This window comes from Oncorhynchus keta, chromosome 1 (genome assembly GCF_023373465.1).
Source record: "Oncorhynchus keta strain PuntledgeMale-10-30-2019 chromosome 1, Oket_V2, whole genome shotgun sequence".
NCBI lineage: Eukaryota > Metazoa > Chordata > Actinopteri > Salmoniformes > Salmonidae > Oncorhynchus > Oncorhynchus keta.
The window spans coordinates 5,144,489-5,164,025 of record NC_068421.1 but is presented as its reverse complement, the minus strand read 5'-3'; the positions used below and the strand labels follow the sequence as shown (position 1 = coordinate 5,164,025).

At 45.3% G+C, this 19,537-nt stretch overlaps 3 protein-coding genes and 1 long non-coding RNA gene across 6 annotated transcripts in view; 1 reads left to right on the top strand and 3 right to left on the bottom strand.

Moving 5' to 3' along the window:
- The window catches only part of dhx34 (DEAH (Asp-Glu-Ala-His) box polypeptide 34), a 35,309-nt gene extending 32,392 nt beyond the window's left edge, over positions 1-2,917 (bottom strand). Inside the window, exons 1-3 of one of the 2 annotated variants that reach the window (XM_052466450.1) lie at positions 1,897-2,917; positions 1,630-1,746; positions 258-452 (exon numbers count right to left, since the gene is read on the bottom strand). In XM_052466450.1, the coding sequence (XP_052322410.1) occupies positions 258-452; positions 1,630-1,746; positions 1,897-2,589 (1,005 nt within the window). In that variant the 5' untranslated portion in view covers positions 2,590-2,917. The remainder of the gene's footprint in view (positions 1-257; positions 453-1,629; positions 1,747-1,896) is intronic. The other variant, XM_052466354.1, reaches the window with a different exon arrangement.
- Positions 2,918-3,100: 183 nt separating this feature from the next.
- LOC118373246 (lipase member I-like) lies at positions 3,101-10,651 on the top strand. 2 transcript variants are annotated; one of them, XM_052466545.1, is made up of 10 exons: positions 3,130-3,529; positions 3,721-4,127; positions 4,442-4,553; positions 4,686-4,787; positions 4,901-5,008; positions 5,605-5,772; positions 6,313-6,405; positions 6,511-6,622; positions 10,207-10,392; positions 10,560-10,651. In XM_052466545.1, the coding sequence occupies exons 1-10, from the start codon at positions 3,430-3,432 to the stop codon at positions 10,636-10,638; spliced, it is 1,467 nt and encodes a 488-aa protein (XP_052322505.1). In that variant the 5' UTR covers positions 3,130-3,429; the 3' UTR covers positions 10,639-10,651. The 2 variants fall into 2 exon arrangements, with proteins under 2 accessions (XP_052322544.1, XP_052322505.1); XM_052466584.1 differs by lacking the exon at positions 10,560-10,651 and having other exon boundaries at positions 3,101-3,529; positions 5,605-5,872; positions 10,207-10,366.
- Positions 10,652-10,729: 78 nt separating this feature from the next.
- Positions 10,730-19,537, bottom strand: part of st14a (ST14 transmembrane serine protease matriptase a) — an 84,409-nt gene continuing 75,601 nt past the window's right edge. Inside the window, exons 16-18 of the mRNA XM_052466223.1 lie at positions 17,512-17,783; positions 17,168-17,304; positions 10,730-12,284 (exon numbers count right to left, since the gene is read on the bottom strand). Of these exons, the coding sequence (XP_052322183.1) occupies positions 12,126-12,284; positions 17,168-17,304; positions 17,512-17,783 (568 nt within the window). The 3' untranslated portion in view covers positions 10,730-12,125. The remainder of the gene's footprint in view (positions 12,285-17,167; positions 17,305-17,511; positions 17,784-19,537) is intronic.
- Positions 18,804-19,481, bottom strand: LOC127908320 (uncharacterized). Its single transcript, XR_008066837.1, has 3 exons — positions 19,453-19,481; positions 19,098-19,158; positions 18,804-18,864 (listed from the first exon to the last, which is right to left on the bottom strand). It is a non-coding gene; the product is annotated as an uncharacterized LOC127908320 (long non-coding RNA).

Sequence of the window (19,537 nt, the reverse complement as noted above, 5' to 3'; positions counted from 1 at the left end):
AGTGTATGTAAACTTCAGACTTCAACTGTATACAATATCTCTGAGTGCTGTCAATTCCTATACTTATGACATAGCATGGTCCAGAGGTTTTCAGACCTCTCCCAGAGCCATTCCTTTTATTTCTACTTTTCCAGAGCACACCTGATTCCACTTGTCAACTAAATCACCTTGACGAGGAGAAACAGGTGAGTTAGTGCAGGGCAACAACCAAAATATGAAACGGGTCCCAGAGGGTTTGAAATCTATTGTCCACTCACCTGTATAGGGAAGAGCCTGCCCGGTACCTGCAGTACAGGTGCATTATTAAAGTAGCTGGAGAAGAGTTTTATGTTGATGGTGGCTGACATGAGGACCAAGCGGAGGTCGGGGCGGGTGGCCAGGAGGGAGCGCAGGACCCCAAGGAGGAAGTCACAGTGGAGGTGTCGCTCATGCACCTCGTCAACAATCAACACCTGGGTGGAATAGGGAGGTAGGTAAGATCCACACACGGACAGGTTATGGAACAACTAGTGTGCATCCCAAATGGAACCATATACCCTATATAGTGCACTACATTAGACCAGAGCCCTATTCCCTATATAGTGCACTACATTAGACCAGAGCCCTATTCCCTATATAGTGCACTACTTTAGAATAAGGCTGTAAAGTAGCAAAATGTGGGAAAATAAATCAGGGGCTCTGAATACTATCAGAAGGCACTGTATATTATCCAGTATATTTTATATGTATATGTATTATATATTATATTTACCTGGTATATATATTATAAAACTGGGTGGTTCAAGCCTTGAATGCTGATTGGCTGACAGGCGTGGTATATCAGACCGTATACCACGGTATAACAAAACATTAATTTGTCTAATTTAGTTGATAACCAGTTTATCATAGCAATAAGGAACCTCGGGGGTTCGGGGTATATGGTTAATATACCACGGCTAAGGGCTGTGTCCAGGCACTCTGGTTGAGAGAATGGCAAAGGGTGGCTACTTCTAAAATATAAAATATGTGTTGATTTGTTTAACACTTTTTTTTGGTTATTACATGATTCCATATGTGTTATTTCATACTTGTGATGTCTTCACTATTATTCTACAATGTAGAAAATAGTACAAATATATCAAAACCCTTGAATGAGTAGGTGTTCTAAAACTTGACTGGTACTGTATATTATATGACCAGTATATATATTTTATAGCGGGTATATATTATATTACCTGGTATATCCAGTATTATATATTATATTACCTGATATACAGTACCAGTCAAAAGTTTGGACACACCTACTCATGAAACTGGTTGAGAGAATGCCAAGAGTATGCAAAGCTGTCATCAAGGCAAAGGGTGGCTACTTTGAAGAATCTCAAATCTATTTTGATTTGTTTAACACTTTTTTTTGGTTACTACATGATTCCATATGTGTTATTTCATACTTGTGATGTCTTCACTATTATTCTACAATGTAGAAAATAGTACAAATATATAAAAACCCTTGAATGAGTAGGTGTGTCCGAACTTTTGACTGGTACTGTATATTATACTACCTGGTACTGTATATTATACTACCTGGTACTGTATATTATACTACCTGGTACTGTATATTATAATACATGGTACTGTATATTATAATACCTGGTACTGCTCCAGGGCCCCGTCAGCCTGTATCTGTCTCAGTAGTAACCCCTCTGTCAGGAACAACAGCTTGGTGGACGGGGTACGGGTCCCCTCGAAACGGATCTGATAGCCAACCTGCAGATAAAACACAGTTGTGTGTCAGTTTGGGGTTTTCTGCTTGTAGTTCTGCTAAATGTCTGAGTGTTGATTTGGTCTTTGTGTAAGGTGTACAATATTGTGATTTTTTTTTTTTCAGGGTCAGCTTCTTACTACACCACTACCTACCTTGGAGCCGTACTGGTTGAGACTCTCGAAGCTAACCCTCTTGGCGAGGGAGATACAGGCAATCCGCCGAGGCTGAGTGCAAGCTATGTGACTGAACCCAGAGGAGAGGAGGTACTGGGGGACCTGGGTGGACTTTCCACAGCCTGTATCTCCCGCCACCACTACTACCGGGTTAGCCCGCACCAACTCCACGATCCGGGCCCGGTACTGAAAGATAGGAAGGGCTTTCTGCTCCGTCCTCAACTTGGCCAGCTTCCCAAAGCTCTGCCTCTGGCTGAAGTCTAGGAAGTGCAGCAAAGCCAGGCGACAATCAGCCACCTCCTGACTCCCTGGGCCTGAGGAGCTGTGTCTGTGTCTCTGATCAGACCTCCCCGTCTCCAGCCTCTCCTCTGTGTCTTTGGTACAAACTGACACGTTGATCCGATAGCGGGCGTCATATTCTTTAGGCAGACCCAGATCTACAGTCTTCTTCCTGTCTCTGCCCTCCTCCATGTCTTCCTTCCTGCTGCCCCCTGACATGTCCTTCTTGGTTTTGAACCTCTGGAAGCGGTCGAAGAAGTTCCAGAACTCTTTGTGTTCCGTGGTTCCGTTCTGGATGTAGTCATGCCGGCGGAAGAAGATTTGGTCCATCTGAGCTCGGCACTGAGGGTTGTCCCAGTCCCAGCTACGGCTGTCTCTTCTCCTCTCTGACATCTCTAACGTTACAGCTTTAGATAACACAAACTCACGACTCCGACATAAAGTCAACCAGATGATTAGTAAGTCATTAAGACTAGCTAGACGCTCACTCAATAGTCAAGGGTCTCTAACATAGACGTCTGAGTTAGTTCGCTAGTAGAGTAGTTGGCTAATAACTAGCAACTCATTTGTATTCAAGATAAATAATGTGTAAACTAGCTAAAAGGTTATCTTGGTTTAGTCTATTTAACAATCCAAATACACATAATCAATCCAGTAATCCGTCTAGGTTGATTTCGTGTTTCATCAGATCAATATTCAAGACAGCGCCAACAGAAAAATGAAGTTAGCAGCGGAACAATAATAAGAACGGTCCGTCTGAACTATTGTCCGACGACAACTGCTGCCATTGGGTATTAAGTTCCGCATGGTGAAGTTGATTTCTCTCACATTTTTTTTATTTCACTTTTATTTAACCAGGTAGGCTAATTGAGAACAAGTTGGCCATTGACAAATCAAATACTTTATTGGAAATGTTTTAAATGAAATCTCAAACCATGTTTGCTTCTTTATGTTATGTTTCTTGTGAACACTGTAATAGCAAACACATGCAATATTCAGATCATTTTACCGGTTGCAATTATTAATTTTTTAGAAACATCTTTAACTGCATTCTTTGTAGTTGAATTTTCACTCTGCACTGATCAAGAAAGGGCTGGCTCACAAAAGCTCTTCTGCTCTCTATGGTATTTTCATCAGAAACACTCCAGTCTCCACCTCCACTGAGGCTTATCAGATTGTCAGAGTACAGAAGGCTGTATAGCAGGTAGGGAGATTTGCATTGTGGCTGGGGAAATGGAGAGAACAGGTAGAGGTGTGGAGAACTCTGGAGCTGACAGCAGCTTGGTCGTCTGGTCTCTACTGACCTTCTGTCTTCTGTCTGGTCCTGCCACAGGTACTCTGGGGGCGATTACTGTGTGATTAGCTCAGCTGCACATTAGAGGTCAATTCAAATTAAAAACTCACATTTTCCAAAACTACTGGCTGTCTAATCATGATTTACTGGGGAGAAGTCCTCACAATAACCTAAAATGTAGTAATATGTTAACAACATGATTGATGTTTACAGATATTCTCTTCTCACAGGTGACCAACATGCCCACTGCTCTGAGTTCCTCTGTCTCAGCCCTCCCTCTCTTCTGGTGAGGCTCCTCAGCTTCTCCTCTGAGCAGGGTCCCTGTGGTTACCCCTTAGATCTCCCTCCTTCAGACCTCCCATCTGGCCAGGGCCTCCCTCCACTTCCACCAGGCTTCCCAGGACTGGCCCCTGGTCCTGTGGCCTGGAGCCCCCTCAGCCCCACAGTTGTGATTGTCCCGGGCAGGAGGCCAGCCAGGCTGCAGCCCAGCTGGGCGAGGGTGATGGCGGGGGAGCTGTTAGAGGCAGGGCTGGTTAATGTCCTGGTAGCTGATTGGCTGCTGTCCCCAGAGCAGGAGATCACAGAAGGAGCCAGGCAGGTGGGAGAGAAGCTGGCACAGACCATAAAGACACTACTGGTGGGTACACAGACCATACAGACACTACTGGTGGGTACACAGACCACACAGAAACTACTGGTGGGTACACACTAATATGCTTTAACTGGGTCAGGGAAACTGGCCCAAATTGAACATGAGTAAATGTGTTATAGTGTAGTAGATATGTTTTTTTTTTTTAAATGTTAACAGTGGGTTAACTGCCTGTTCAGGGGCAGAATGACAGATTTGTACCTTGTCAAATCGGGGATTTGAACTTGCAACCTTCCGGTTACTAGTCCAACGCTCTAACCACTAGGCTACCCTGCCGCCCCATGTTGATGTTTATTCCTCAGGAGGACCAGGGCTCTTCTCCAGAGCTGTTCCACCTGGTAGGGTTTGGTGTTGGGGCCCATGTCGCTGGTGTGACCGGGGCCTGTTTGGGGGGAACTATTGGCAGGATCACAGGTACTGAGACGTAATATAGGGTTACATCTGGTAACAGTCCATTCTGAGTTTCGGATGAACCGACAGGTCTAATTGAGTGTTTTGTTCTTTTAAAAAAAATAAAAATAAATGACGTGGTCTGATCCAACTCAGGCCTGGATCCGTTCTCACCGGTGTTTTCCGAGGCAGACAGCAGCCTGTCTCTGGATCACACTGATGCCCAGTACGTGGACGTGATTCACACCAACTTCAACCGTGAGGAACTCTACACACACCTAGTAAACCATGTAGTGACACCTAATAGCATATTAGATTTATTTAGACATTTTGAACCAATCACTAAGTTCATTACCTGCTGTATTTTTCAGCCAATGAGCCGGTAGCTCCCCTGGGGGTTCCTAGACCGTTGGGTCATGTTGATTTCTACATCGGCAGAGGATATCAACTCCCTGGTTGTCCTCAGGCTCTCATGAAAAGTGTGTGACAGGTTTTTATTTTTTATTATCATCTAAAATATTATAACAAACATCATGCCTGGGGCCCATGTGACCTGACCAGGAAAAGCTGTGTCCTTTAGGCTATCTACTATGTCATAAGGTGAATGCACCAATTTGTAAGTCGCTCTGGATAAGAGCGTCTGCTAAATGACTTAAATGTAAATGTAAATGTACTATAACAGAGAGGTTGGGATGACTACTATATTTGAGGCAGTTCTGCAGGGTGGTCACTAGCTTGTACAGTCACAAAGTCATAGAGATCTGATTTTCAACCTAACCTTAAAACACACGGCTAACTTTATACCTAACCTTAAAACACACGGCTAACTTTATACCTAACCTTAAAACACACGGCTAACTTTATACCTAACCTTAAAACACACGGCTAACTTTATACCTAACCTTAAAACACACGGCTAACTTTATACCTAACCTTAAATTAAGACATGCTTTTTTTCATTAATTGTTAAGATATATAGCTTTGCAGCTATCCCATGTAGTGTGGACCGCTCAGTTCTGCCTTCAGGACAAGATTCAGCCCAATAAAGGTCAAGGTGCGTGTGGGTGTGTTCCAGGGGAGCAGTACTTGCTGTGCAGTCATCAACGGGCCTATAGGTTGTTCACCAGCTCCATCCGGTCCTCCTGCCCTCTCACAGCCTTCCCCTGCCAGGGAGTAGAGGACTTCCAGAGGGCTCTCTGTACACACTGTCACCACCCTGGCCTCAACATCTGCCCCCAGCTGGGTAAGAGACACACTGTCACCACCCTGGCCTCAACATCTGCCCCCAGCTGGGTAAGAGACACACTGTCACCACCCTGGCCTCAACATCTGCCCCCAGCTGGGTAAGATACACATTGTCACCACCCTGGCCTCAACATCTGCCCCCAGCTGGGTAAGAGACACACTGTCACCACCCTGGCCTCAACATCTGCCCCCAGCTGGGTAAGAGACACACTGTCACCACCCTGGCCTCAACATCTGCCCCCAGCTGGGTAAGACACAAGATCATGTAGACCAGCTGGGTAAGATACACGATCATGTAGACCAGCTGGGTAAGATACAAGATAATGTAGACCAGCTAGGTAAGAGACAACATAATGTAGGCCAGCTAGGTAAGAGACAAGATAATGTAGGCCAGCTGGGTAAGAGACAAGATAATGTAGACAGCATAACTCTCTGACACACATTTCTCTCTCTCTCTGAACAAAGATGAGTATTTCACACATGATTGGCTGTTTTCATCATCAAGACACCATCAGCTATTGGTTCTTCTCTCCTATAGGCTACGACATCAGCTGGCTGCCTCCAGATCGACCAATCACCTTCCAGCCCCTGACCGCGGTCCTGGACATCACAGCAACGGACCCTTTCTGCGGTCAGAAACTCAGGACACACACCGACACTGTCACACGGTCACCGTTCCTTCCTCTATAGTGCAGGAACAGGAACAGTTGGTTAACCCGCTTTATGGTCCTTCTAGTGACGCCGTTCCTGTTGGAGGTGCACCTGGAGGGAAACACCTCGTTAGAAGCACAGCTATTTATTCAGCTGAAGGGAGACGTCAGGAAAACACCTGTCATGTTGGTGTCCGGGTGAGACACTAGCATCTGGTTCTTATTAAATGTCTGCATCTCAAATGGGACCCTATATGGTGCACTATATATCCCCATAGGGCCCTGGTCTAATGCTGTGTATTATATATCCCCATAGGGCCCTGGTCTAATGCTGTGTACTATATATCCCCATAGGGCCCTGGTCTAATGCTGTGTATTATATATCCCCATAGGGCCCTGGTCTAATGCTGTATACTATATATCCCCATAGGGCCCTGGTCTAATGCTGTGTATTATATATCCCCATAGGGCCCTGGTCTAATGCTGTATACTATATATCCCCATAGGGCCCTGGTCTAATGCTGTGTACTATATATCCCCATAGGGCCCTGGTCTAATGCTGTGCACTATATTCCCCCATAGGGCCCTGGTCTAATGCTGTATACTATATATCCCCATAGGGCCCTGGTCTAATGCTGTATACTATATATCCCCATAGGGCCCTGGTCTAATGCTGTGCACTATATTCCCCCATAGGGCCCTGGTCTAATGCTGTATACTATATATCCCCATAGGGCCCTGGTCTAATGCTGTATACTATATATCCCCATAGGGCCCTGGTCTAATGCTGTATACTATATAACCCCATAGGGCCCTGGTCTAATGCTGTGCACTATATTCCCCCATAGGGCCCTGGTCTAATGCTGTATACTATATATCCCCATAGGGCCCTGGTCTAATGCTGTGTACTATATCCCCCCATAGGGCCCTGGTCTAATGCTGTGCACTATATTCCCCCATAGGGCCCTGGTCTAATGCTGTATACTATATATCCCCATAGGGCCCTGGTCTAATGCTGTGTATTATATATCCCCATAGGGCCCTGGTCTAATGATGTGTACTATATATCCCCATAGGGCCCTGGTCTAATGCTGTGTACTGTATCCCCCCCATAGGGCCCTGGTCTAATGCTGTATACTATATATCCCCATAGGGCCCTGGTCTAATGCTGTGTACTATATATCCCCATAGGGCCCTGGTCTAATGCTGTATACTATATATCCCCATAGGGCCCTGGTCTAATGCTGTGTACTATATCCCCCCATAGGGCCCTGGTCTAATGCTGTGCACTATATTCCCCCATAGGGCCCTGGTCTAATGCTGTATACTATATATCCCCATAGGGCCCTGGTCTAATGATGTGTACTATATATCCCCATAGGGCCCTGGTCTAATGCTGTGTACTGTATCCCCCATAGGGCCCTGGTCTAATGCTGTATACTATATATCCCCATAGGGCCCTGGTCTAATGCTGTGTACTATATATCCCCATAGGGCCCTGGTCTAATGCTGTATACTATATATCCCCATAGGGCCCTGGTCTAATGCTGTGTACTATATATCCCCATAGGGCCCTGGTCTAATGTGTATTATATATCCCCATAGGGCCCTGGTCTAATGCTGTATACTATATATCCCCATAGGGCCCTGGTCTAATGCTGTGTACTATATATCCCCATAGGGCCCTGGTATAATGCTGTGTATTATATATCCCCATAGGGCCCTGGTCTAATGCTGTGCACTATATTCCCCCATAGGGCCCTGGTCTAATGCTGTATACTATATATCCCCATAGGGCCCTGGTCTAATGCTGTATACTATATATCCCCATAGGGCCCTGGTCTAATGCTGTATACTATATACCCCCATAGGGCCCTGGTCTAATGCTGTGTACTATATATCCCCATAGGGCCCTGGTCTAATGCTGTATACTATATATCCCCATAGGGCCCTGGTCTAATGCTGTATACTATATATCCCCATAGGGCCCTGGTCTAATGATGTGTACTATATATCCCCATAGGGCCCTGGTCTAATGCTGTGTACTGTATCCCCCCATAGGGCCCTGGTCTAATGCTGTATACTATATATCCCCATAGGGCCCTGGTCTAATGCTGTATACTATATATCCCCATAGGGCCCTGGTCTAATGCTGTATACTATATATCCCCATAGGGCCCTGGTCTAATGCTGTGTACTATATATCCCCATAGGGCCCTGGTCTAATGCTGTATACTATATATCCCCATAGGGCCCTGGTCTAATGCTGTATACTATATATCCCCATAGGGCCCTGGTCTAATGATGTGTACTATATATCCCCATAGGGCCCTGGTCTAAATGCTAGGGCCCTGGTACTAATATATATATATCCCCATAGGGCCCTGGTCTAATGCTGTATACTATATATCCCCATAGGGCCCTGGTCTAATGCTGTATACTATATATCCCCATAGGGCCCTGGTCTAATGCTGTGTACTATATATCCCCATAGGGCCCTGGTCTAATGCTGTATACTATATATCCCCATAGGGCCCTGGTCTAATGCTGTATACTATATATCCCCATAGGGCCCTGGTCTAATGATGTGTACTATATATCCCCATAGGGCCCTGGTCTAATGCTGTGTACTGTATCCCCCATAGGGCCCTGGTCTAATGCTGTATACTATATATCCCCATAGGGCCCTGGTCTAATGCTGTATACTATATATCCCCATAGGGCCCTGGTCTAATGCTGTGTACTATATCCCCCATAGGGCCCTGGTCTAATGCTGTGTACTATATCCCCCCATAGGGCCCTGGTCTAATGCTGTGCACTATATTCCCCCATAGGGCCCTGGTCTAATGCTGTATACTATATATCCCCATAGGGCCCTGGTCTAATGCTGTGTATTATATATCCCCATAGGGCCCTGGTCTAATGCTGTGTACTATATATCCCCATAGGGCCCTGGTCTAATGCTGTGTACTGTATCCCCCCATAGGGCCCTGGTCTAATGCTGTATACTATATATCCCCATAGGGCCCTGGTCTAATGCTGTGTACTATATATCCCCATAGGGCCCTGGTCTAATGCTGTATACTATATATCCCCATAGGGCCCTGGTCTAATGCTGTGTACTATATCCCCCCATAGGGCCCTGGTCTAATGCTGTGCACTATATTCCCCCATAGGGCCCTGGTCTAATGCTGTATACTATATATCCCCATAGGGCCCTGGTCTAATGCTGTGTACTATATATCCCCATAGGGCCCTGGTCTAATGCTGTATACTATATATCCCCATAGGGCCCTGGTCTAATGCTGTGTACTATATATCCCCATAGGGCCCTGGTCTAATGTGTATTATATATCCCCATAGGGCCCTGGTCTAATGCTGTATACTATATATCCCCATAGGGCCCTGGTCTAATGCTGTGTACTATATATCCCCATAGGGCCCTGGTATAATGCTGTGTATTATATATCCCCATAGGGCCCTTGTCTAATGCTGTGTACTATATATCCCCATAGGGCTCTGGTCTAATGCTGTATACTATATATCCCCATAGGGCCCTGGTCTAATGTGTACTATATATCCCCATAGGGCCCTGGTCTAATGCTGTGTACTATATATCCCCATAGGGCCCTGGTCTAATGCTGTATACTATATATCCCCATAGGGCTCTGGTCTAATGCTGTGTACTATATAGGTAACAGGGTGCTATTTGGGATGCAGTTAATGTCTTTATCCGGTGATTGTCTTGCCAACTCTAACGTGCCGTTGACCATTGTGTCCAGTCCTTCCCTGATGCAGTTTGAGTCTCATCAGATAAACCAGTTCCTGGTTTCTGTACGTCACAGTGTTCAGGAGTTCAGAACCATAGTACTTCACTTCTACTCTCAACGCCTCCTGTACTTGGCCTGGAGGAAGAGACGGATTCACATCAGTCATCTAGTCCTTACACAACTACCCAGGCACCAGGGGTAAATAGCATCACTACATCAACATGACACAGGCGAAAACTCAACTCTCCTTCCATTTGCTAAAAAAAAGAACACGAAAGCCCTTTCCGACCCCCCCGGGGTCGTCTGTGTGATGTCTGGGAGCGCGAGACTCAAACAAGGCTGTTTTTGTGTATTACCTCCCACAGGCTAGTGTCTTACAGGACCCGGAGTGTTACCGCAGTGGAGAATCACAGAGTGGACGTGTGTCTGCAGAAGGAAGAGTGAAGATGGACGGGGGGACTTTTCAGGGAGGTCAAATGCTGTGCTGGGTAATCAGAATTTAACCATTAAAATATACTGAAGAAAATACAAAAAGTTGGTTGTTCATATTTATTTTAAACACTTATATATATATATATATAAAAAACAATTACAGTAAGTGTTTGATTTGATAAATGCTGGATAATGTTTTAATTTCTAAGTTAAATTCGATAATTTGTAAATGTCCTCAAAAAAAAAAGATGTGAAGTCAATGTTATTTATGCACAATGCTGACCGAACAGACGGTCTCTGATGAAGCTTTATTCTGATGTGAAAGCGTTGACATCGGACCCAAATTAAATGAAAAATAAAGTTGGGAGGAGAGAAAAAGAAGAACATCAAGGAATAAATCACATTTTAAAAAATCTAAATTATTCATCATCATGTCACATCAGGACTTCCTGGTATTTCAACTAAAAAAACAATTGTGTCAAATACCAAATCATAGTAGATAGTGACCCCAGCTCCATACCGTCTGTTTGAGCCCTGTGTTCCAAATGGCACCCGATTCCATACATAGTGTACCACCTTTAAAAAAACAGAGCCCTTCATAAGGGAATATGGCGCCATTTGGAATGCAACCCCCCAACCTTCATGAGTACAAGGGCAACAAGTCAAAAAGTCTGAATTCACATTTAAGAGACCGTTCTAAAAGAGGACGTAAGAGAAAACAAACCTATGGGGAATCGATTCAAATCCAATGACAAAACAAGCAACGGAACACATCGTCTCCTTGTGTACGCGCATGTAACAGTTTTTCTACAGTTACTCCTTAAAAATGGCCCAAATCCTACCTATGCAAAACGTACCAGAAAATGTTGTGTGTAATCAATCCAAATGACTGATTGCAACGGGCAAAACTAATATATCTAAAAAAAAAAAAAAAATCTAAATCAAAATGCACAAAATTTGACATTATTTACAATTCTTAAAAACACTTTCCCCACAAAACCACCTATTCCTCCTCATACCAAAAAATACACATTCAGACACCAGTCATTATAATAAACATTTAGACATTAAGGCATGTGCCTTTCAACAGAGAAAACCCAACCAACGGTCCATAGTCCATCGATATGAAAGGGAGTGCATTGTGAGGCCTGAGATCAAAGTGTGTAAAATAGTCCTGGATAATGGAAGGGAGAGGAGGAGGGTATAGAGGGCGTGTTCACCACTCCTGGATAATGGAAGGGAGAGGAGGAGGGTATAGAGGGCGTGTTCACCACTCCTGGATAATGGAAGGGAGAGGAGGAGGGTATAGAGGGCGTGTTCACCACTCCTGGATAATGGAAGGGAGAGGAGGAGGGTATAGAGGGCGTGTTCACCACTCCTGGATAATGGAAGGGAGAGGAGGAGGGTATAGAGGGCGAGTCCTGGCGTACCAGTAATCTGTACTGGCGTGTTCATCGACCGGTTGTCCTCATCATTCCTAGTCGTTTCCCCGTGTCCTGTTACACGCCGGTCTTCTCCTTGATCCAGCCCCTGAACTTGGTGACGGTGCTGTAGATCCCAGGCTTGTCCCTACGGGCACAGCCGTCACCCCAACTCACCACTCCAGCCAGGAACATACGACTAGTACCAGGACTGGACAGAGGCCCGCCAGAATCCCCCTGAGAGAGAAAGTGTATGGTTATATATATATCATCCTATCTCAGCTCTACTGTTGACCAGAGCCCTGTGGTTATATATATATATATCATCCTATCTCAGTACTACTGTTGACCAGAGCCCTGTGGTTATATATATCATCCTATCTCAGCTCTACTGTTGACCAGAGCCCTGTGGTTATATATATATCATCCTATCTCAGCTCTACTGTTGACCAGAGCCCTGTGGTTATATACAGTGCCTTGCGAAAGTATTCGGCCCCCTTGAACTTTGCGACCTTTTGCCACATTTCAGGCTTCAAACATAAAGATATAAAACGTTTTTTTGTGAAGAATCAACAACAAGTGGGACACAATCATGAAGTGGAACGACATTTATTGTATATTTCAAACTTTTTTAACAAATCAAAAACTGAAAAATTGGGCGTGCAAAATTATTCAGCCCCTTTACTTTCAGTGCAGCAAACTCTCTCCAGAAGTTCAGTGAGGATCTCTGAATGATCCAATGTTGACCTAAATGACTAATGATGATAAATACAATGTGTGTGTAATCAAGTCTCCGTATAAATGCACCTGCACTGTGATAGTCTCAGAGGTCCGTTAAAAGCGCAGAGGGCATCATGAAGAACAAGGAACACACCAGGCAGGTCCGAGATACTGTTGTGAAGAAGTTTAAAGCCGGATTTGGATACAAAAAGATTTCCCAAGCTTTAAACATCCCAAGGAGCACTGTGCAAGCGATAATATTGAAATGGAAGGAGTATCAGACCACTGCAAATCTACCAAGACCTGGCCGTCCCTCTAAACTTTCAGCTCATACAAGGAGAAGACTGATCAGAGATGCAGCCAAGAGGCCCATGATCACTCTGGATGAACTGCAGAGATCTACAGCTGAGGTGGGAGACTCTGTCCATAGGACAACAATCAGTCGTATATTGCACAAATCTGGCCTTTATGGAAGAGTGGCAAGAAGAAAGCCATTTCTTAAAGATATCCATAAAAAGTGTCGTTTAAAGTTTGCCACAATCCACCTGGGAGACACACCAAACATGTGGAAGAAGGTGCTATGGTCAGATGAAACCAAAATTGAACTTTTTGGCAACAATGCAAAACGTTATGTTTGGCGTAAAAGCAACACAGCTCATCACCCTGAACACACCATCCCCACTGTCAAACATGGTGGTGGCAGCATCATGGTTTGGGCCTGCTTTTCTTCAGCAGGGACAGGGAAGATGGTTAAAATTGATGGGAAGATGGATGGAGCCAAATACAGGACCATTCTGGAAGAAAACCTGATGGAGTCTGCAAAAGACCTGAGACTGGGACGGAGATTTGTCTTCCAACAAGACAATGATCCAAAACATAAAGCAAAATCTACAATGGAATGGTTCAAAAATAAACATATCCAGGTGTTAGAATGGCCAAGTCAAAGTCCAGACCTGAATCCAATCGAGAATCTGTGGAAAGAACTGAAAACTGCTGTTCACAAATGCTCTCCATCCAACCTCACTGAGCTCGAGCTGTTTTGCAAGGAGGAATGGCAAAAAAGTTCAGTCTCTCGATGTGCAAAACTGATAGAGACATACCCCAAGCGACTTACAGCTGTAATCGCAGCAAAAGGTGGCGCTACAAAGTATTAACTTAAGGGGGCTGAATAATTTTGCACCCTCAATTTTTCAGTTTTTGACTTGTTAAAAACGTTTGAAATATCCAATAAATGTCGTTCAACTTCATGATTGTGTCCCACTTGTTGATTCTTCACAAAAAATACAGTTTTATATCTTTATGTTTGAAGCCTGAAATGTGGCAAAAGGTCGCAAAGTTCAAGGGGGCCGAATACTTTCGCAAGGCACTGAATATATATCATCCGATCGCAGCACTACTGTTGACCAGAGCCCTGTGGTTATATGTATCATCCTATCTCAGTACTACTGTTGACCAGAGCCCTGTGGTTATATATATATATCATCCTATCTCAGTACTACTGTTGACCAGAGCCCTGTGGTTATATATATATATCATCCTATCTCAGTACTACTGTTGACCAGAGCCCTGTGGTTATATGTATCATCCTATCTCAGTACTACTGTTGACCAGAGCCCTGTGGTTATATATATATATCATCCTATCTCAGTACTATTGTTGACCAGAGCCCTGTGGTTATATATATATATCATCCTATCTCAGTACTACTGTTGACCAGAGCCCTGTGGTTATATATATCATCCTATCTCAGTACTACTGTTGACCAGAGCCCTGTGGTTATATATATCATCCTATCTCAGTACTACTGTTGACCAGAGCCCTGTGGTTATATATATCATCCTATCTCAGTACTACTGTTGACCAGAGCCCTGTGGTTATATATATCATCCTATCTCAGTACTACTGTTGACCAGAGCCCTGTGGTTATATATATATCATCCTATCTCAGTACTACTGTTGACCAGAGCCCTGTGGTTATATATATATCATCCTATCTCAGCACTACTGTTGACCAGAGCCCTGTGGTTATATATATCATCCTATCTCAGCACTACCGTTGACCAGAGCCCTGTGGTTATATACATATATATCATCCGATCGCAGCACTACTGTTGACCAGAGCCCTGTGGTTATATACATATATATCATCCGATCGCAGCACTACTGTTGACCAGAGCCCTGTGGTTATATATATCATCCTATCTCAGCACTACCGTTGACCAGAGCCCTGTGGTTATATATATCATCCTATCTCAGCACTACTGTTGACCAGAGCCCCGTGGTTATATATATCATCCTATCTCAGCACTACTGTTGACCAGAGCCCTGTGGTTATATATATCATCCTATCTCAGTACTACTGTTGACCAGCGCCCTGTGGTTATATATATCATCCTATCTCAGCACTACTGTTGACCAGAGCCCTGTGGTTATATATATCATCCTATCTCAGTACTACTGTTGACCAGCGCCCTGTGGTTATATATATCATCCTATCTCAGCACTACCGTTGACCAGAGCCCTGTGGTTATATATATCATCCTATCTCAGCACTACCGTTGACCAGAGCCCTGTGGTTATATATATCATCCTATCTCAGCACTACCGTTGACCAGAGCCCTGTGGTTATATATATCATCCTATCTCAGCACTACCGTTGACCAGAGCCCTGTGGTTATATATATCATCCTATCTCAGCACTACCGTTGACCAGAGCCCTGTGGTTATATATATATCATCCTATCTCAGTACTACTGTTGACCAGAGCCCTGTGGTTATATATATATCATCCTATCTCAGTACTACTGTTGACCAGAGCCCTGTGGTTATATACATATATATCATCCGATCGCAGCACCACTGTTGACCAGAGCCCTGTGGTTATATATATCATCCTATCTCAGTACTACTGTTGACCAGAGCCCTGTGGTTATATATATATCATCCTATCTCAGTACTACTGTTGACCAGAGCCCTGTGGTTATATATATATCATCCTATCTCAGTACTAGTAAAACTGACTATCCTACCGATCCTCGACTTCGGCGATGTCATCTACAAAATGGCTTCCAACACTCTACTCAGCAAACTGGATGCAGTCTACCACAGTGCCATCCGTTTTGTCACTAAAGCACCTTATACCACCCACCACTGCGACTTGTATGCTCTAGTCGGCTGGCCCTCACTACATATTCGTCGCCAGACCCACTGGCTCCAGGTCATCTACAAGTCCATGCTAGGTAAAGCTCCGCCTTATCTCAGTTCACTGGTCACGATGGCAACACCCATCCGTAGCACGCGCTCCAGCAGGTGTATCTCACTGATCATCCCTAAAGCCAACACCTCATTTGGCCGCCTTTCGTTCCAGTACTCTGCTGCCTGTGACTGGAACGAATTGCAAAAATCGCTGAAGTTGGAGACTTTTATCTCCCTCTCCAACTTCAAACATCAGCTATCCGAGCAGCTAACCGATCGCTGCAGCTGTACATAGTCTATAGGTAAATAGCTCACCCTTTTTCACCTACCTCATTCCCATACTGTTTTTATACTGTTTTTATTTATTTACTTTTCTGCTCTTTTGCACACCAATATCTCTACCTGTACATGCCCATCTGATCATTTATCACTCCAGTGTTAATCTGCAAAATTGTATTATTCGCCTACCTCCTCATGCCTTTTGCACACATTGTATATAGACTGCCCATTTTTTTTCTACTGTGTTATTGACTTGCTAATTGTTTACTCCATGTGTAACTCTGTGTTGTCTGTTCACACTGCTATGCTTTATCTTGGCCAGGTCGCAGTTGCAAATGAGAACTTGTTCTCAACTAGCCTACCTGGTTAAATAAAGGTGAAATAAAAAAAAAAAAAAAAAAACTACTGTTGACCAGAGCCCTGTGGTTATATATATATCATCCTATCTCAGTACTATTGTTGACCAGAGCCCTGTGGTTATATATATATATCATCCTATCTCAGTACTACTGTTGACCAGAGCCCTGTGGTTATATATATATATCATCCTATCTCAGTACTACTGTTGACCAGAGCCCTGTGGTTATATATATATATCATCCTATCTCAGTACTACTGTTGACCAGAGCCCTGTGGTTATATATATCATCCTATCTCAGTACTACTGTTGACCAGAGCCCTGTGGTTATATATATCATCCTATCTCAGTACTACTGTTGACCAGAGCCCTGTGGTTATATAGATCATCCTATCTCAGTACTACTGTTGACCAGAGCCCTGTGGTTATATATATATCATCCTATCTCAGTACTACTGTTGACCAGAGCCCTGTGGTTATATATATATCATCCTATCTCAGTACTATTGTTGACCAGAGCAGCTCTATATTATGGCCGGGTAGTTCATAGGGACAGAGAGTTCAGTACCTGACATGCGTCCACACCTCCAGTCAGCACACCAGCACACGTCATCCTGGAGGTGATCTGTCCTCCCATCAGGCGGTTGCACACAGTACTGTTGATGATACGAACCTGGGCCTTCTGCAGGATGGATGCACCAGAGCCTAACATACATACATACATACATACATCCAATCACACGTCAGCTCTTATCACCATGCAGGACATAGGCATTACCATTTAACATATTATAACACCGCTGTTAAATCATTCAAAACTACTCGGTAACAAACACAAGTGTTATTGCAGTATATAGTTATAATAACTAATACTGTATAATGAAAACCGAGCCCATCCACAATCTCACTCACTTCCTTCTCGTGTGGCACCCCAACCTGTGATCCAGACAGAGTTGCCCTGGGGGAAGGTGTGTTGTGGGGAGGGCAGACAGATGGGTCTGATGTAATCAGAGAAGGTCACGGGGCTGTCGAGCTCCATCAGAGCGATGTCGTTGTCAAAGGTATAGGCATTGTAGTACGGGTGGGAGATCACCTGACGCAGGTTCCTCTTCTGAACGTTCTTACTGTTCTGCTTCTGGACGTGAAGGCCTAGGTACGCCTCCCATACACCTGGCTGGGAATACCTGGGGAGACACACCTGGTTAGGACTGAACACACACCTCCCATACACCTGGCTGGGAATACCTGGGGAGACACACCTGGTTAGGACTGAACACACACCTCCCATACACCTGGCTGGGAATACCTGGGGAGACACACCTGGTTAGGACTGAACACACACCTCCCATACACCTGGCTGGGAATACCTGGGGAGACACACCTGGTTAGGACTGAACACACACCTCCCATACACCTGGCTGGGAATACCTGGGGAGACACACCTGGTTAGGACTGAACACACACCTCCCATACACCTGGCTGGGAATACCTGGAGAGACACACCTGGTTAGGACTGAACACACACCTCCCATACACCTGGCTGGGAATACCTGGACAGACACACCTGGTTAGGACTGAACACACACCTCCCATACACCTGGCTGGGAATACCTGGAGAGACACACCTGGTTAGGACTGAACACACACCTCCCATACACCTGGCTGGGAATACCTGGAGAGACACACCTGGTTAGGACTGAACACACACCTCCCATACACCTGGCTGGGAATACCTGGAGAGACACACCTGGACCTGGTTAGGACTGAACACACACCTGGCTGGGAATACCTGGAGAGACACACCTGGTTAGGACTGAACACACACCCCCATACACCTGGCTGGGAATACCTGGGGAGACACACCTGGTTAGGACTGAACACACACCTCCCATACACCTGGCTGGGAATACCTGGAGACACACACCTGGTTAGGACTGAACACACACCTCCCATACACCTGGCTGGGAATACCTGGAGAGACACACCTGGTTAGGACTGAACACACACCTCCCATACACCTGGCTGGGAATACCTGGACAGACACACCTGGTTAGGACTGAACAAACACATCCCATACACCTGGCTGGAAATACCTGGAGAGACACACCTGGTTAGGACTGAACACACACCTCCCATACACCTGGCTGGGAATACCTGGAGAGACACACCTGGTTAGGACTGAACAAACACATCCCATACACCTGGCTGGGAATACCTGGGGAGACACACCTGGTTAGGACTGAACACACACCTGGCTGGGAATACCTGGAGAGACACACCTGGTTAGGACTGAACACACACCTCCCATACACCTGGCTGGGAATACCTGGAGACACACACCTGGTTAGGACTGAACAAACACATCCCATACACCTGGCTGGGAATACCTGGGGAGACACACCTGGTTAGGACTGAACACACACCTCCCATACACCTGGCTGGGAATACCTGGAGAGACACACCTGGTTAAGACTGAACACACACCTGGCTGGGAATACCTGGGGAGACACACCTGGTTAGGACTGAACACACACCTCCCATACACCTGGCTGGGAATACCTGGGGAGACACACCTGGTTAGGACTGAACACACACCTCCCATACACCTGGCTGGGAATACCTGGAGACACACACCTGGTTAGGACTGAACACACACCTCCCATACACCTGGCTGGGAATACCTGGAGAGACACACCTGGTTAGGACTGAACACACACCTCCCATACACCTGGCTGGGAATACCTGGGGAGACACACCTGGTTAGGACTGAACAAACACATCCCATACACCTGGCTGGGAATACCTGGGGAGACACACCTGGTTAGGACTGAACACACACCTGGCTGGGAATACCTGGAGAGACACACCTGGTTAGGACTGAACACACACCTCCCATACACCTGGCTGGGAATACCTGGAGACACACACCTGGTTAGGA

What these genes read in the sequence shown, in the direction of transcription:
- LOC118373246 (XM_052466545.1), top strand. Translation starts at nt 3,430, where the DNA reads ATGGAGAGAACAGGTAGAGGTGTGGAGAACTCTGGAGCTGACAGCAGC. An exon ending in AACTATTGGCAGGATCACAG is followed by an intron (nt 4,554 to 4,685) that starts GTACTGAGACGT and finishes GATCCAACTCAG; the next exon opens with GCCTGGATCCGTTCTCACCG. An exon ending in AGCAACGGACCCTTTCTGCG is followed by an intron (nt 6,406 to 6,510) that starts GTCAGAAACTCA and finishes TGGTCCTTCTAG; the next exon opens with TGACGCCGTTCCTGTTGGAG.